Below are 18107 nucleotides of genomic sequence, written 5' to 3' on the forward strand. Positions count from 1 at the left end.
GAGAATTTAATCAAATAAAAAGGGCTTATAAATGTCCTCAGTACTTTTCTAAAGCCTTGTGGATAAGCAGACTATTAGCATGAAGCCACATGTGTCCCAAGCTCTTGCTAGAAAAAGCATGTCTTTTTGGCTCTTTACTTCCTTTCTGATGCACACATGGACTTGCATTCTGAATCCCCTCTGGAAATGCTTGTGTGCAGAATCATGCATGACCAGCAGCACCACTCAAAGATTACAGGATTGTTTTATACCACCACACAGTAAACTCAATTTCAAAAATGTAGGCAAGCAGACAGGATCCAAACTAGAATTTAATCACAGAAAAATGTTAACTAAAGCTTCATTTTGTGTTTTTACATGCATCTCCCCTTCTATTTATGATTATTAATTAAATGTATATGGAACATAAACTAAAGTGGCAATTAATTAAACATTGAATTTTCTCTCCCCACTAAATGCATGTTCTGAAGCCCCAACACTCTGTACCTCAGAATGGGACTGTAATTATAGATAGAGCTTTAAGAGGTGATTAAATAAAGAGGTTGTTGTGGTAGCATACAACCTGATTTGACAGATGTCCTCATAAGAAACTTGGACATACAGCCAAAATATCGTGATGATCAAGAGGCAGGCTTGCCAGCCAAGAAGACAGGTTTCAGAGGAAGCAGGGCTGCTGACGTCCTGACCGCAGGGAGTGGGTGGCCTCCAGGAAGGTGGAGATATGACCTTCCACTTCTTAAACCAGCCTGTAGTGTTGGGGCCTGAATCCCCGCCAACCAGTACAAACACCTTAGAACAAAAGGTTATTAACCTGCTCTCGCATGCATTCAATATGCTTCCAAATGTCATCATCTCACAATAAACCTTAAACCTGGAAGCCCGAGGGAGCTGCCCACGCACCACACCTTGCTGTCGATGCTCTTCATGGTCAGCAGGTCCAGCGACTTGAGCGAGTGCCCCGTTGGAGAGATGAAGTAGAGGCACACGTGCACGCGGGTGTCATGGTACTCGAAGAAGGAGCGCTTGATCCGCAGCTCCTCCTGAAGGAAGGCCTCAAACTGAGCATCTATGTAGTCGACCACGGGTTGGTAGCTAAAAGACAGTCATTTAGATGCAGGATCACAGAGGGAACCAACCCGATCTGCTTTCACCAGTTCATAAACAGTTAGCATGTACTCTAAATCCTATGCTACCTTATGCATCCGTGAAGAGGAGTCGGCTGGGGCAGCCCCAGGGGTGTGGCTAGGTGGTACAGGGCAGGGCTGGGGAGTCCCTAAGCTCCATCCCCAGCTTCAAAAGATGAAAGAAAAAAGAAGAAAACAATTCCATGCCAGAAACAGGACCCATGCCTTCCATTGCTTAAACTGAAAAACGATCTATTTAATGCCATCCCAATCAGAAACGAAATTTTTATATGTTTATGTACACAGAAATGCAAAACAGCCAGAATGCCAAGATACATTGAAGAAAACCGAGACAGTCTCAAGACATCCAGTGGATTTCCGAAACCAAAATGTTACCCAGTGTGGTTGGTACCAAAGAGGATGAGATAGAGGCCCAAGGAAAGAAAGCTTGGATGTGACATAACCGGATATGTCCTGACTGAAATAGCTTTTTACACCTGCAGAAATACACTGAAAGAGCCACACTTGCTGTATGGGGAATTTAAGAGGGCAAACTAAGTAAATAAACCAAGGTGGCCCAAGTAAGGAGGGAGTGAGGGAAGGATTTGGGGGCCCCATAGATCAGGTGTGTTTGGATAGGTTTAGGAAATGACACAGATATCAGAAATATTTGGGGTTTTGTTTGGAAATAACTAGGCCCACGTCCACAGTACTTCCCTATGGGAAGATGAGAAAACCTGACTGAGAAGAAGGCAGAGGAATCACCTTCCATCCTCCAGCCAAAATGAACATAAATGCCAGGCTACTTTTTACAGCTTTGAATTTGGGCGTCCAGGTTTGATGAAATATCTATTATAAAATAAATAAAATACCAGGAATTTCCATAGTCGGGGGAGGGACTGTGTGAGGATGGCCTTGGGTCTGAGCCTAACAACTCCATTTTAAAAACTCCAGTTTGAAACCTGCAGTCTCACCAGGCACACCCACAGAGCCCTCCAGTATGGCCCTCAGACACAAACAAGTCATTTCCCCCCACCCAGATAAACTCAGAGTAAAGCCTCCAGCAGGCTGTCCTCACCTGATAAGAGGGAAAGGAGAAAAGAACAGGGTGGGGACCACCAGACCAGATGTTTTAACCCAGGGAAAATGATGTCACAGAGAAATCCGGTGGTAACTGATAAGGATTGAAAGAGGGGTCAAAAGCCCCAAAATTTAGTATAAATAATAGAGCAAATGAACAGATATTCAGCCAGCCAATACTGATGCACACAAGCTGGAGAGCCTGATGAGGACCTGGACTGACATCCCATCACTTGTCATCGTTTGCTGATCCTCTGCATGGTCCTCACCGCTCTCAAACTCTACAGCCACATCTTGACCCTGGTGAGAGCCACAACTTCTCCCTAGGACCACCACCTCAGGCGGCCTCCAGCTCCACCCCAAGAGAAGCCTGCCTTGGTTCCAGACCTGATCACCACAGTCTGAGTGTGCATCTGCTGGACTTAAAGCCTAAGGCTTGAGACTTTTGATCTGACACATGAACTTAGCATGCAGAGGGAAAGTCCTTCACAAGTCTGTCATGATTAAATGTGTTTGCAATGCTTAGAATTCATTAATCTAGAATTGTTTGCTGTGAATTAATTAATCTAGAAATGTTTGCTGTGAATTAATTAACCTAGAATTGTCTGCTGTGAAATGATTATGTCTATTGCAGTGCCTAGCATTAAGATTGTCGTTTTCTTGATTAAGAACCTACAGATGAAATTGTATTGAGTGATTTGATGAATAAAGCATTGAAAAGGGCAAAAGATGTGGACATTCTTTATTTCTCCCCCTCCACTGCTTAAGTTGCACCTTTTGCCCATTGCGACAGGCTGTGGGGATGGGAAGGATGGTGGAATGAGACATACATTACTACCGTGTATACATGTATGATTACACTACTGGAGTGACTCTGAACAATGTTCAGCCAGAGGAAGAAGTTGTGCCCCATTTGTGTACAATGTGTCTAAATGCATTCTACTGTCATGTACAAATAATGAAAATAAATTTTTTTAAAAAAAATTTTAAAGAAAAAAATAAAGGGCTGGGGATGTGGCTCAAGCGGTAGCGTGCTCACCTAGCATGCATGCGCCCCGGGTTCAATCCTCAGCACCACATACAAACAAAGATGTTGTGTCCGCCAAAAACTAAAAAATAAATATTAAAATTCTCTCTCTCTCTCTCTCTCTCTCTCTCTCTGTCTCTCTATCTCTCTCTCTCTTAAAAAAAAGAAAAGAAAAAAATAAAATACTAGGAATTTTATAACTGGCATGAAAACAAAAATAAAATAAAAGTTATATCCTCTTTTAAAATATCAACCAAATTGTAGGAGAAATAGCAAATAGAGTACAAAATACAAAAATAAAGCTATTTTATCAAATAAATAATAAAGTGTAGAGAAAGGTATTGGGAAGGAAAACACAGTAATTATGTAAGACAGCTTTATCTGAACACAGGGTAAAAACAAAAAGAACTATAAATGAATAACATATTTAGTATCTTTACATTTCATATGAAATGGACTAATAATTTTAATACTAATTTATATGCAGGATAGTGAAGTCAGATTTAAAGATGTGTAGTTAGTGTAGCTAGATAAATCAGGTCTGATACCGAGTCTAATAAAGAAAATGAAGTCGGATCTGAGCCCGGAGAAATCAGAACTACACCTGGGAGATTGAAATGTTAATGTCCCCATGCTAAAGAACTATTAATGAAGTAGCTCCCAGCAAATAGGGAGGTGCTAATCAAATCCCCCTAGGCCCTTTCTGCCCAGGTCTCTCCCCATTGGCCCACCTATTTTCCACCTTTTGGCCTTGCCACCTGATCTCCCAACCCAGGCAGGATAGAGGGAAATAAGCAAGATAAAGGACAGAAATGTAGGAAGACAAAAGAAGACCTTAGATATAAAGGGATAAGCAAGGACTCTCCTGGTAACCGGCAGTATCAATAGAGTGAAATGGATAAGTAAATACATCAGTCTTAACTTTGCCATACACCCAAGACTGGATATCTAGCACATAGCATGATGACCATGGGTAACATGTTCTGGGATGTACCTGCAGTTGGCTGGGACAGCAGACCCTAAGTTCTCCTCACGCACACATTAACTATGTGAGATGACGACTATGGTGGTTATCTTGACTGCACTGATCATTTCAAATGTGCACACATATCAATCACCAATGTGTGTGATAGAGCTATAAATTAGCTAAATCCCATTGAAGGATTGGCTGGAGCCTACAAAGCCCAGCAGTGTTCGCCCTACAACAGAAGCCAAGACTGTACCCTAGCCCAACAGTGGGAACTACTGTACACCACATCCCTGCATAAAGAGAGTCAATGCTGGGGCCCACTGTCATACCTATCCCTTTCCCTTGCTTCCACTTGAAGACCCCTCTCAACAAGTGACACCTCATACCAAGGCAAGTCACCACCATACTGTCCACCCTGGGTCCAAGCTGTGAAGAGCTTCTCTATGCCCCAGGATGGCAATCAATGCTAATCCCTGTCCCTCACCCCAACTCCCCAGAATACAGGTCTTGAGATGTGTACTATCATTTTGGAGACCAAGCAGATGTGGGGCTCCCCAAGCTCAAAAATTAGAATTTGGACTAGGCTGTGCAAAACCAGCCTAAGGACCACAAAAACCATTGCTTTGTAGGAGCAGAGCTGAACCTTGGATTCTCAGCTACTGGTGAGAAACTGATGTGACTCCATTATAAATTAGAAAAAAAAAAAAAAATTAAACCAGCCTCTACCTCAAGTCCTGTCCAAAGTGACCCTTGTCCTTGGAAAAACTCACAGAGCATTCCTAGGCACTAGCCACCCTGCTGAGTTGTTTGTCTGTTAACAGGAGAGATCTGCAGTGCCAAGTGTCTCTGACTCAGTTACGCTAGTGCCTGGAAAGACCAAAGAATGTTTGAGGCCTAATGCCTGACCATGAAGATCCATAACAACCCCCTAGAAACTACCATCAGCGGGAGAAAGGGAAAATACTTGGAATGCCAGGTGACCCCCCAAGTAGCCTCGGTGATTGATAACATGTTAGGAAACCATGTAGTTTAGCTTGTACACCCCTCACGGATTAAACCAACCAGTTCAAACAAATCCACCTCTTGTACTAATCAATCACCCCTACCCAACTTGTTCCCGCCAATGAATGTAGTAATCAATGCTAAGAGTTGTTTGATTTTCCCACGGTATGGAATGATTTGCTGTGTGATGCTTAGAGTATCCAAAAAAACTATAAAATCTCACTGAACAAAGGACCGGGACTCACTCCTCGGAACCGCTGCATCGGAAACAGTTGTGAGTCCAGGCTTAAGCTTGCAATAAAGACTCTGTGTGCTTGCATCAGATTCAGCTTCTGATGATTGTTAAGTGCAGGACAGGCTGAATAAGCTGTCTGCAGGGCATGCCAAACAAAGTTAGCTGCAGGATGACCTGGCCGCTCAAGCCCTCTGTCTGGTTCTTTATCACCTGTTTGCTTCAAGCCCAAACGCCCAAGCCCCCGCTCAAGGCTGAGCGCTTCGCCCCCCTGCTCAAGGCTGAACACTAGCCTGCCGCTCAAGGCCAAGCACTTAACCCCCTTGTGTGCCAACAAGGCAGCTTGCAAACCCAGAGACCCTGTTAGATTTAGGCAGCACAGCAGAAGGGCTATAAAAGCCTTCCCCAGCTGCCCCCTCCCACTTCTTTCCTTCTTTCTCTTTGTTGCACTGCTGCAATAAAGATCTCTTGGTTGCTCCGAGTGTTGTGGTCACTTTTCTTTCAATGATCTTTTAGGGTCCCCCAAATCTGGCATTACACTGACACATTTTTCGACCTCCAAAAAGAGATCCCTTGGGTCCCACCAAGCATTCCAAGACCGAAATGAGGTGCCATATGTTCCACAGAAGCAATGTCACCACCACCACAATGTTCCTTATCATTAGGATGTGAAGTCCAGTTATGTCCACAAGAGCAGGATCCCAGCTATCCCTGCACTCTGCCTGGAGACCAGGAAACTGAGCCCACTGAAGCTAGATTTCATCAATGCCATGTGCAGGTAGAACAGGAATGGGAGGAATAGAGGAAAAGATGGCAGGCATACACCATAGCCAGAAAAGGCAGAGAAAGAATGGTCTTGAGCCCAGGTGGAGTTGGGCTGATTCTGGCTTCTGGACTGTAGAAATGTGGGAAATGGGGTGTGTGTCTTGAGCCTCTTGTGGATAGAATTTGGATGCAGCACTGAAGCGACTTCCTCAGGATGGCGTGGGTCTTCCTCCATAATGCAGCAAACCCTGTCCTCTACCTTCAGCATACCAACACTAGTGTTTTTAAATGCTTTCAGATCAATTATTTTGGTGATACTAGTTTGCCGCAGTTTGGCTGGGCACAAATCACGAGCTACTGAAGCAGGAACAAACTTTATTTTTGAACTCCACCAGCAACTCCTCCCTAACGCCACGTGGCTCGCCCAGGAACCAGCCACAGGAAACATCTCCTCCGGAAATCCCTCCTCCTGCACTTCCCCAACCAATGGGAACTCTCGGGGAATCCCCGGGAATCCCCATGAGAACTCAAAAGTAGCAGCCGAGGTGGATAGTAATGCCTCGCCTGTCAACCAATACTGTTGGCAAAATGCTGGGGGCCATACCAACTCGGCTGTGGCTCTCAGCATCAGTTTTCCAAATATAAACTGCTACTTAAGGCAACATGCGATCTGCTTCTGCCCCTCCTCTAAATTTTGCCCAAGTCTTTTTCCCATTTATGTTATAACTTGAGTGTCAGTTCATAGCCTTCAACAGTGGAGTGCTGGTGAACATGCATCTCTGGAGGGAAAGACGCAGACTAGCAGAACTAGTGCTGCCTCATGATTTCAAGCCATTCACTGTGCCACTGAGAGGGTGGGGTCTAATGTGCACTCACCATCAGCAGGCCTTAGCCTCCACACATCCCCGCTATGACACACTAAACTAGCCACCAGGAAGCCCACCTTTCTCTAAAACTAACTTTATACAAGTAGGAGCGTCACATATAATCATTAATGATCAGACATTTCAGAAAGGAGTAGGAATTAAAATTCTATGCTATGCCATAATTTATTTCCTCCTATAATGGATATTAAAATCTAGTAGAACACTCATACATTGCTGGTGGAACTGTAAATTAATGCAACCACTCTGGAAAGCAGTATAAAGATTCCTCAAAAAACTAGGCATGGAACCACCATTTGAACAAGTTATCCTACTCCTCAGAATATACCCAAAGGGCTCAAAATCATCATACTACAGTGACACAGCCATATCAATGTTTATAGCAGGTCAATTCACAATAGCCAAGCTATGGAGTCAATCTAGGTGGCCTTCAACAGATGAATGGATAAAGAAAATGTGGTATATGTACACAATGAAATATTACTCGGATAAAGAAAATGAAATATTATTCAACCTTAAAAAAGAATAATTTTATGACTTTTGCAGTAAACGGATGGAGACTATCGTGCTAAGTGAAATAAGCCAGTTCCAAAAAGCCAAAAGTCCAATGTTTTCTCTGATATGTGGATGCTAACCTACAGTAAGGTTGGAGATAGGGGAAATAGAAGTCCAGTAGATTAGACAGAAGGGAATGAAGAAAGGGGAGGGAGGATAGGAAAAGGAAACTCAGTGGAATGAATCTGACATAACTTTCCAATGTACAGAAATGAATATACCACAGTGAATCCCACCATCATGTACATCCTCAAGAATGGGGTCCTAATTAGAGTAAATATATTCCATGCTTGTATAATTATATCAAAATGGGTTCTACTGTCATGTATTACTAAAAAATCAATAAAAAGAAAAGAAAAAAGAAAGAAAAATTTGGTACAAGGACTATAAAAAGTCTTTATAATATCAGAGGAGACAATATGAAAGGAGGTAAAACTTATAGAAACTACATAAACAAATGTTTGCTATAATTCATTCAAAAATTTTATAAAAATTAGACAAATGGATATATAAAAGTATCAGTTCCATAAAAAACATTAATTAGAAAAGAATTAAGAAAGGTGTCAGTTACCTTAGAAGAATGTTACAATTTAGTCAAGAACAAAGAAAGCAGGTTCCTTCAGTACAAAAGCCATTATAATTTTTTGAATTTTTTAATTTGTTTTAATTAGTTATACATGACAGTAGACTGCATTTATGCACTGTGATATATCATAATAGATGGGATATAATTTCCCACTTCTCTGAGTGTACCTGTTGTAGAATCACTTTGGTCATGCTGTCAGATATATACATAAAGTAATAATGTTTGTTTCATTCTACTATCCTTCCTGTCCACACCCCTCCCCTCCCTTCCCTCTACCTAATCTAAGGTAACTCTGTGGGAGTACCAAAGCCATTATAATTAACACAAGAAGACACCCACCTGGCCTCCTTGTTTATCTGATCTCCGTACCCCACCGTCTTCACAACTGTCAGTTTCAGTTGAACCTTGCTTTCCTGAAGTTCATATGTCTGAATTTTGAGTCCAACATTCGAATAAAAATGTGAGGATTTTTTATCTTTCAAATTAGTATTAAACAACGTATTAATCAGTGTTGATTTTCCAATTCCAGTTTCTCCTGTAACCGACATAGAGAGGTCATCGCAGTGGCATAAGACGGCTTAGCAGGGACACTGAACACCACAGTGGCTGGAAGGGCCCTCAATCCTATAAAAGTCAAACTCAGAGCAAAGGGTGGATGATGGCCAGGGGCTGGGAAAGGGCCGGGAGAGGGGCTGGGAGAGGGCTGGGAGGGGGGGACTGGGAGAGGGGCTGGGAGAAGGGCTGGGAGAGGGGTTGAGAGGGGACTGGGAAAGAGGACTGGGAAGGGGGACTGGGAGAGGAGCTGGGAGAGGGGGCTGGGGGAGGAGAGGGGGTGTTGGGGTCCCAGGGAGAGAGCCCTGGAAGAAGGCTGGGAGAGGCTGAAGCACCACTGACCACTGAAGCACACACTTCAGAGAAGAGAAGCATCTGTGGGAGTAACCTTCCAGCAGGAAGGCCATAGTTAACAGGAATGTATTGTGTCTCAAAATAACTCAAAGAAAAACTTCAATGTCTCACCATGGAAACTGATAAGTAAGTGAGATGATGACTTTGTTACTTCGCTTAATTTAATCATTCTGATATTCACATATCAAAACACCACATTATACTCTATAAATGTATATAATTTGTTAATTGAAAATTATATTAATCTTAATAAATGGTCCCAAATACTTGAAAGACAAATGTCTCTGGAAGTGGATGTGCTAGTCATGACTCCTTTCTTCATGGACACAGCAGAGAAAGAAAATACACACTAACTTATTACACTTTTAAAAATTCTGAAACCTTTAAAATTTGACATAGGCTAAGGAGAGGGAAACTGATACAAAATAACAAAATATTCCTAACAGAATCAGTATGATGAAGTCTAAGTCGAAATGAAGATGAGAAAAGAGGAAACAGGTCCGCTATGGTGTCTGGCACTTACCCACACAGAGAATATTGAAAGAGAACCCTTGATGGATGGATCTGTTCACCAGCTGGTAGGGCAGACACTCGAAACCAAAATGCCCAATGGTGGTCAAGCAACGAATATTTTCTTTTTGCTTTAAGAAAAGAAAAATTTTAAAGGTTTCAATTAGAAGAGGAAACAAAACCATTTGAAAGAACAATAATGATAACATGAAGGAAAATAGAATTATCACTTGATTAGCATGCCTCAGACTCTCAAGATGCAAGTGTATTCAGTAAGCTTGTGCAAAAGGAAGTCTGTGCAGAAACACAGATATTGCCACAATTGTCACAAATTAACTAAATCTAGCTCCAATCACAAAAAAGACACGTTTCTAAATTTAAAAAGAAATAGGGAAAGAAGCAAATGCCTCACAAAACCCCAACCCAATATTCTAAAATAAAAATTTTTTCTACTAACAAGGAAAACTTTAAAATTCTTTTTCTTTCAGTGTGTTGATATATTAGGATTTAACATATATATGTATTATTTAATATATATATAAACACTTAACACATGTTTACATATGTAAAGTAACCAAAATCAATTTGAAACTTAAATAAAACAAATCAAATGACTTTTGCCTCAAATGGCCAGCTAGGCCGCTCCATGCCTTAGCCATGCAGAGGGTGCTGCCCAGGACAGGGAGTGCTCACTGTCCTTGACGGTTAGGAAGGGACAGCTGGGTCCTGTGGCAGTTCTATCTCCAGCTTTGGGAGCATCATTTCCACCCGCAGTGCAGGAAGCTACCTTTTCTCCACCTTGTGTCTAGCCATGGCTGTTCTGTGGGCTTTTGAAAGTGGCCATTCTAACCGGGTCAGATGGTGTCTCCTGGAGGTATTGCTTTGCATTTCCCTGACACCCAATGATATTGAGCAGTTTTCAGATATTTATTGGCCATTTGTATTTCTCCTTTGATAAAGTGTCTATTAAGATCATTTGCCTTTTTAAAATTAAATTACTTTTAAATTACTTGGGTTTTGTGAAGTTTTTGAGCTATTTTTGTATTATTGACATTAACTATCTTTTGGATGATTATCTGGAACTTTTTTTTTTTTTTGTACTGGGAATGGAACCCAGGGGCACTTAACCACTGAGCCACATTCCCCACCTGAATGAACATCTTGAAATTTTCCCCCCATGTTTTTCTCCAGTAGTTTCAGAGTTTCAGTTCTTAATTTAAGGCTTTTGATCCTTTTTAAGTCATTTTTCTACAGGGTGACAGATAGGGACCAAGCTTAAAATGCACCTTTCCCAGCAACATGTGTCTTTCCCAGTGTCTAGCATCTCTAAGAGTCAGTTGTCCTGGGTGCACAGGTTAATTTTTAGGTTACCTTATCTGTTTCATCAGGTGCTGGGCCTGTTTTTATGCCAGTGTCACACTGTTCTCATCCTTTGCTGCATGGACTAGATACCACCTCTGTGATGGAAAGTGGCCGCCACCGAGGGGGCATCAGGTTTGGACAACCACAACCAGTCGTGTGAAGACTCACGCCACCTCCACGACTGAGGGCAGGTGCACCAAGCTGCACCACATCTTCAGTTCCACAACCACTTGGAAGCACAAAAGACCCTGAATAACTAAAGTAATCTTCCACAAAAAGAACAAAGCTTAAAGCATCCCAATAAATACAACAGAGGCCCAATAACCAAAAGAACAGGATAATGGCATAAAGACAGACCACAGACCAATGGAACAGAGCAAAGAACACAGAAATAAACCAACGCATCTATGCTGACTCTTCACAAAAGTGCCAAAGGCATGCATTGAAGAAAACAGACTATTCAACAAATGGTGCTGAGAAAGCTGGATATCCACATAAGGATGATTGAAACGTGACCCCCACACTTCTCACCCTGTGTAGAACTCACAATGAATCAGACATACAATGAGATGCAAAATGCTGAAAGACCTGTAGGAAGACAGAACGAAAATTTTCAAAACATTGGTACAGGCACTGCTTTTCTGAACAGGACTCCCAAAGCACAGGAAATAAAAGCAAAAATTGACAGAGTTGTGTTAAACAAAAAGCTTCTTCATAGCAAAGAAAACGAGGAGGGAAGAGACAATCTACAAAATGGGAGAAAATATTTGCCAACCATTTACCTAACAGAGAGTTAATATCTAAAGTATACAAAGAGTAAAAAAATAACAAAAAAAAGCAAACAATATAATCTAAAAATGGGCAAATTATATTGGACAAATTATATTGATATACTGTATATTATAAGCACAATATACAGTATAACAATATAATTTGTTCTACAAATATGCAATAACAAATCCCATCAGTATGTACAACAATAATGCACCAATAAAAATGTAAGGAAAAAAGAAATGGTGAAAGTGATTAGAAAAAAAATAAAAATAAAAATGGGCATATGTTCTGAGCAGACACTTCTCAAAAGAAGAAATACAAATGGCCAGTAAATATATGAACACTTACTCAATAGCATTAGCCATTAGGACAATGCAAATCAACCCTAAATGAGATATCATCTTGCCTCAGCAAAAATGGCTATTATCAAAAATATAACAAATGCTGGTGAGGATGCTGAGAAAAAAGGAAATTTCATACACTGTTGGTGGAAATGTAAATTGGTCTAAACACCATGGAGAACAGCATAAATGCTCCCCCTCAAAAAGCTAAAAATAGAACTACCATATAAAGGAATTGAAGTCAGCATACCAAAGAGATGTTGTGGCATCACTGTTCACAAGAGCTAAAATCTGGAATCAGTCAAGTGCTCATCCACAAATATGTGTGGATACAGAAATACAGCATACATACACAATGGAAGATTGTGTGGTCCTAGAGCATGAAATCCTATCATATGTGGCAAAATGGATGGAACAGGTAGCCCTCATGTTAAACTAAATAAGCCAGACACAGAAAGATAAGTAGCACATATTCTCTTACATGTGATAGCTACAGAAAGAAAAAAGTCAACCTGAACATGGAATAGTGATTCCTAAAGGTCGAAAATGGCAAGGGAGGGGCTAGGGTTGTGGCTCAGTGGTAGAGTGCTTGCCTATCATGTGTGAGGCACTGGGTTCTGTTCTCAGCAGTGCATATAAAAAAAAATAAAATGAAGTCCATTGACAACTAAAAATAAAAAATTAAAAAAAAATGGCAAGGGAAAGAGGGTCAACAAAGAAAGGTTCAATCTGATGAAATATCATGATGAGCAGAGTCCTCACCACAAGCCATAAATAGTGGAGCCACCAAGGACTGAACTTCTGAAACTGTGAGCCAAAGTATCCCTTTCCTCTTGTAAGCTGCTCACCTCGGGTGTTTTGTCACAGTGATGCAAAGCTGACTAGCACACCTGTTGGTAAGTTCTAGAATTTTAATTTTTCTTTGATTTTAATTAGGAATGGTTTTTTTCACTAACAAGATCAACATATATGAATGTACCACAGTGAATCTCACCATTGTGTACCTCTACAAGAAATTAATTTTAAAAAGATAACTATGGATAAATGGCAGAAAGATCAGTAGAGAGAAGGGAGCAGGGGAGAGAAGGAGAAAGAGAAGTACTGGGAACTGAATCAGAATAAGACATAGTCCATGCTTTTACAATTATATCAAAATGGGTTCTACTGTTGTGTATAACTAAAAAGAACCAGTAAAAAATGGAAAAAAAAGAAATATGTAATAAACATTAAAGCCATCACTGATATTTATGTCTAGTCAATATAAAAGACAATTCAGATTGTGACTCAGTGGTAGAGCACTTGCCTAGCATGCATGAGGCACTGGGTTCAATCCTCAACACCACATAAATGTAAAATAAAGATATTGTGTCCATCTAAAACTAAAAAATAAATATTTTTTAAAAATTAATATTTAAAAAAAGTAATAAATATTTAAAATAAATATTTAAATAAAATAAATATTTTTTTAAAAATTCAGAAGTGAATAGCCTCTTCCACGCAGTGCTTCCGCCATGATGAACTGCCTCATCACAGACCCAAGAGTAATGGGGTCAAGCGGTTAAATTGAAACCTCCCAAACTCTGAGCCAAAATAAAACTTTTCTTTTCATAAAAAAAAAAAGCCAATTCATCACCAAACGTAACAAGCCTTTCTCATCTAGAAGCAAATCAGATTACTCGGTCAATACTTAGAAACTGTACAATTTTATTGAAGTACAAGGGCAGAATTGCATTGGAAAGATATACTTAACTATATCTTCATCATTTGGTATATGTGAGGGTATGCACTTTGTTTTTTCTGCCATGCCAGGTTGAAAGAACTGAAATGAAAAGACAAGACATTTTCAGATTTACTCAACAAGGATAAGTTCCTAGCGTGACCGAGCACAGGGAGTCCAAGACAGACACTACCACAAGTGTCAGCTTTCCGTGTACACTGATGACTTGGTTCATGTTGCAGCTGTCTTGTTAGACAGGCTTGCACATAATAAATAACACAGCATTCAATGTAGGACTTAGAAGAAAACATTCAATCACAAACAGAAATATGCCAGGAAGGCTCAGCTCCTTTTGAAATCAAGAGGACAAGACCGTTCTTTCTCAGAGGACTCTCTGGTCATGAGAAAGGAAAGTGGAGAACCTTGCTGAACACTGTGCTGGAGCAATGGGAAGCACACTCAGCACTGCTTAGCTTTCTGGCTCCGTGTGTTAGACTGGCCCCTGACTGAGACTCAGGAGTGCGGAGCTTGCAAAGCTTGTGGAAGCAAGGGCCCAGGGAGCTGAAGCGAAATTCCTATGTTACCAGTGCTGTGCTGGGGGCTGTGGCCTCACCTCCCCTAGTGCTGACACATTCTCCTTAGTCCTGGTCCTGGGGCAGGTGAAAACTCCACATTCAGAAACACTTCATGACTTACCTGCCCAGAGCTTCAGATGTGAGCAGACACAGGCTCCACTGACTCCCCAACTGCTCTTCTTTCTTCTGCCCTCAAAAGTGGCCAGATTGATATGCCTCTGTTTGCAACAGTTGGGAACAAGGAGGGGAGGGACAAAGGACAGGCTGTGCCAGGCTTCCTGAGAACACTGTGCTACCCTATTTTTGAGTACATCACAAAGATACTCAATATGAGATACATTTTAAGGCTAATGTGGGTAAAACAAGAAGAAAAGCAAACTTAAGAACAGGGCTCCAACCCACGCCTCTTCCTTTGCTCTGCCCAAAGTTCAGAAATTGGTCCTACCTTTTTCCTTGCTGTTAAGTAGGGTTCTCCAGTTAGACTATTATGTTCTGCTGTACAGTTTATTCTCATCTAGTGTCTAGAAACTTACTGCTGGTCAGTGCAATGATCTCCAGTCCTTAACTGGAATTGATAATAAACTAAACCACTGAGAGAGAGGTCAGAGGTTGCTTCTTAGTTTCTTTTGTTTATCCTCTTGCAGAGTTTGAAGTAACTACAAATTGGTAAGTCTCTATCTCTGTCTAACTGCTGATCTGGCAGTATGTCTGCTAAAGGTGGCTTGAAAATTAGATATGCAAATTATCTTGTGCTTAAAAGTGTAATTACCAATGCAATTAGCAAATAAATATTCTAAGTTAGAATATTCTAATAAAATTTTATTCTCACCTAAGTCTAGGGAAGAAGTTCTCTGAGTTATGGTCCCTGGGCAGCTAGGAATCCCTACAGTTCTTTCAGGGTGCCCATGAAAGCAGTGTCACCTGCTGTCCCCACCCCTTGTCATTCACACAAGAAAAGTAGAAGAAGCCGATCACCCATGAAGTACATACTTTGTACTAAGTGTCTTGAGGAAAACAGGTGATGTGACTGACCTTAAGAAATAGTGACACCCTTCTCACGGGCCATTCTAACCACACAAACAACAGACAAACTTCAGTTATTCAGGCCTCGGTATTCCTAAAGCAGTTTCTTGAAGATTCACTGTGATTTGTAACATCAAGGAAAATAGCTGGACCCAGGATGGTGGAATTCCTGACCTAGGGTCCGCCTCCCCCCTGCACAGAAAATAACCACAGTAACAAATGCACAGACACATTTTGGTTAGTGGCTGTGGGAGGACATGGAAATCAGCAAGGAGGATATTGGAACCTTGAAAGATTTGGAGACCTAGAACAACAGCATGAAAAGAGAAACAAAATATCCTCGCCTTTGCCCGCCAGCTCACATCAGAAAGAGGAGTTCCCCCTTGGCAGGGTTGAGGGTGAAGGAGAGGGTCCTGGGAACTTCCCAGCACAGATGCTGATGATCTCACTTCATTTCTGGGAATGACATGATTTCCACAGTGGCAGCTCACTGAAGCAAGTCACCTGAATCTGTTGTACGGTAGCCTTGCTTTGGAAAAATATCCAACATCCTATCCTACGAAAAGCCCGGGTGCCATAGCCAAAAGTCGTGTTGAGCAGAAAGTGCCTGACCTGGGCTGCATGTGTGGTCAGAAGCCACCACAAAACCCCGTCTGGAAACACACAGTCCATTGTGCTGCCTGGGCAGGTGACTGCCGCACACACCCAGCTGGACTGAGGGGACTGTGACCAAAGCACTGGGTGTCCTGTGCTAGTTCATGACACAGACAACACAATAGAGGGCACTGCCCTAACAGACCAGAGCTGGAGGAACAGCCTTCTGAGGCCCAGGGGTGTTGTAGGTGGTGTCTGCTCTGGAGAGATTAGATCAAAACACCCCACAACATGGCCATTGCTGATCTTTGCTGAGAGTCTGGAGCCTCCCAGGAGTTCTCCTCCAGGAGCAGGTGAGCCAATCCCTCACCCCTCTGCTGCCCACCAACACAGCCTTCCCAGGCTGAGTCGCTGAGAGTATTCCCACCCACCTCAGATGGTCACGTGAGCTGCCAGACTCAAAGGGAAAGCCAGTTGGGCTCCCCTTGGCTTTTCTGACTGAATCCCCCTAATACAACTTTCTCTGGACATCTTTTGCTCCCGTTTTTTTTAGCTACACAGTAGGCACTTGCCAAGACAGTGTGACCATGTTTTCTATGGCCTCCCAGCTCCACAACAGCAGCTGCAGCATGGCCTCCTCCAGCATGGCTCCTGCCTCAGCTCTCTGCAGCCAGTGGAGAAACAGACAGCATTTGCAAACACCTCTTCTCTGTGCAGCCTCTGGATCAGCTAAGTCCAGGCTGCCTTCCTGATTCCAGGTGTTTCTGTCCACATCTGTCCATTGTGTCTCCCTCTGTGGTGAACTAGTGCTGCAGCCGCAGACGCTGCCACACCTGGGTCAGCTCCAAAGTAGTCTTTCTTCTTTGTTCAATGTGCCCAAATTTCTGAGTCCCTAAGACACTCTAACTGTTCAGTACTGAGTTTTAGTACAATTCCTCTTTCACCCACCTGGCTGAGAAATATACCCTGTTGCATCCCATGACTAAATCAGTCAGGGTCACTCCAAGTGAACTGTGCTGGCACACTGGGCTGGCATGAAATAATCAAACAGACAGAAATATCTTTTTTGGGGGGTGGGGGGGGTTCTGTGACGGCTCCTCTGACCTAGCTCCCATAAAGGAGGCAAGGCAGGCAAGGCAGACAAGAAAAAGAGGGAGAGCGTGCCTCAAACCTGGGTTTTATTGGGGAAGGCTGTTGCATGGAATATTCTATCCCAAAAAGTGCAAAGGGGTAGGATTATAAAGGAATAGGTGAGTGTAACTCAACCCCAGCCTCAGCGGGGTGACACCTACACCTTGTTATCTGAGCTGGGGTAACAGCCAAATTACTGACACTGAAGGCAATAATTGGTCAGAACCCAGTGCATCAGTACTTAAAGGTGTCTGCATCCAGGGCAGCACCCACTGCACCTGAATCCCAAGCAACTGGAAATGTCAGCTTCCTCCAGCCCACCATCTTGAATCCTGTGTGTGGAGTTAGAATGCAACATTAAAACAACAAGAAAATAGAAGGGAACCTGTAGAGAAGAGGAGGGTTATTATGGAGCTGGAATAATAGGAAAGAGGGGCAGGAAAGAGAAAATAGTTGGTACTTAAATGGAACAAAGAAGGAACATACAGGGTTGGGACTGTAGCTCAGTGGTAGAGAGCTTGCCTAGCATGTGTGAGGCACTGGGTTCGATTCTCAGCACCACATATAAATAAATAAATAAAATAAAGGTCCATTGACAACTAAAAAATACATATTTTTTAAAAAGAAGGTACATACACAATATGCCACAACGAACCCTACTGTTATGTTTAACAAAATGCACTAATAAAAACATTACAAATAAAATATCTCTCTGAAGATCTGACCTTTCATCAGAAACTCCTGTGACACACAAGAATAAAACTGGCAGGTTCTGTAGGGTAGCTGGCTGAAGCTCCACATCCATCCCTCCTCCCCAGTGCTACTTTCAGTGGGAATAGTCATACTTGCAGTTCTCCAGGGGAAAAAAAGGAAATAGAAATATTTTGGAATTTCTAGGAAATTTTCTCCCTGTAATATTGGACATAATTTTTTAAATAAAAATAATTAA

At 42.0% G+C, this 18107-nt stretch overlaps 1 protein-coding gene across 3 annotated transcripts in view; it reads right to left on the reverse strand.

The window, feature by feature from the left end:
• Septin14 (septin 14) overlaps nt 1-13922 on the reverse strand; it is a 34404-nt gene extending 20482 nt beyond the window's left edge. For 2 of the 3 annotated variants that reach the window (XM_076839917.2, XM_076839918.2), the window contains exons 1-4: nt 13869-13922; nt 9655-9772; nt 8565-8760; nt 906-1092 (exon numbers count right to left, since the gene is read on the reverse strand). In XM_076839917.2, the coding sequence (XP_076696032.1) occupies nt 906-1092; nt 8565-8760; nt 9655-9772; nt 13869-13922 (555 nt within the window). Of the gene's footprint in view, nt 1-905; nt 1093-8564; nt 8761-9654; nt 9773-13868 lie in introns of those variants that run through there. The other variant, XM_076839919.1, reaches the window with a different exon arrangement.
• Nucleotides 13923-18107: the final 4185 nt, after the last annotated feature.

This window comes from Callospermophilus lateralis, chromosome 19, assembly GCF_048772815.1.
Source record: "Callospermophilus lateralis isolate mCalLat2 chromosome 19, mCalLat2.hap1, whole genome shotgun sequence".
In the NCBI taxonomy this organism is placed as follows: domain Eukaryota; kingdom Metazoa; phylum Chordata; class Mammalia; order Rodentia; family Sciuridae; genus Callospermophilus; species Callospermophilus lateralis.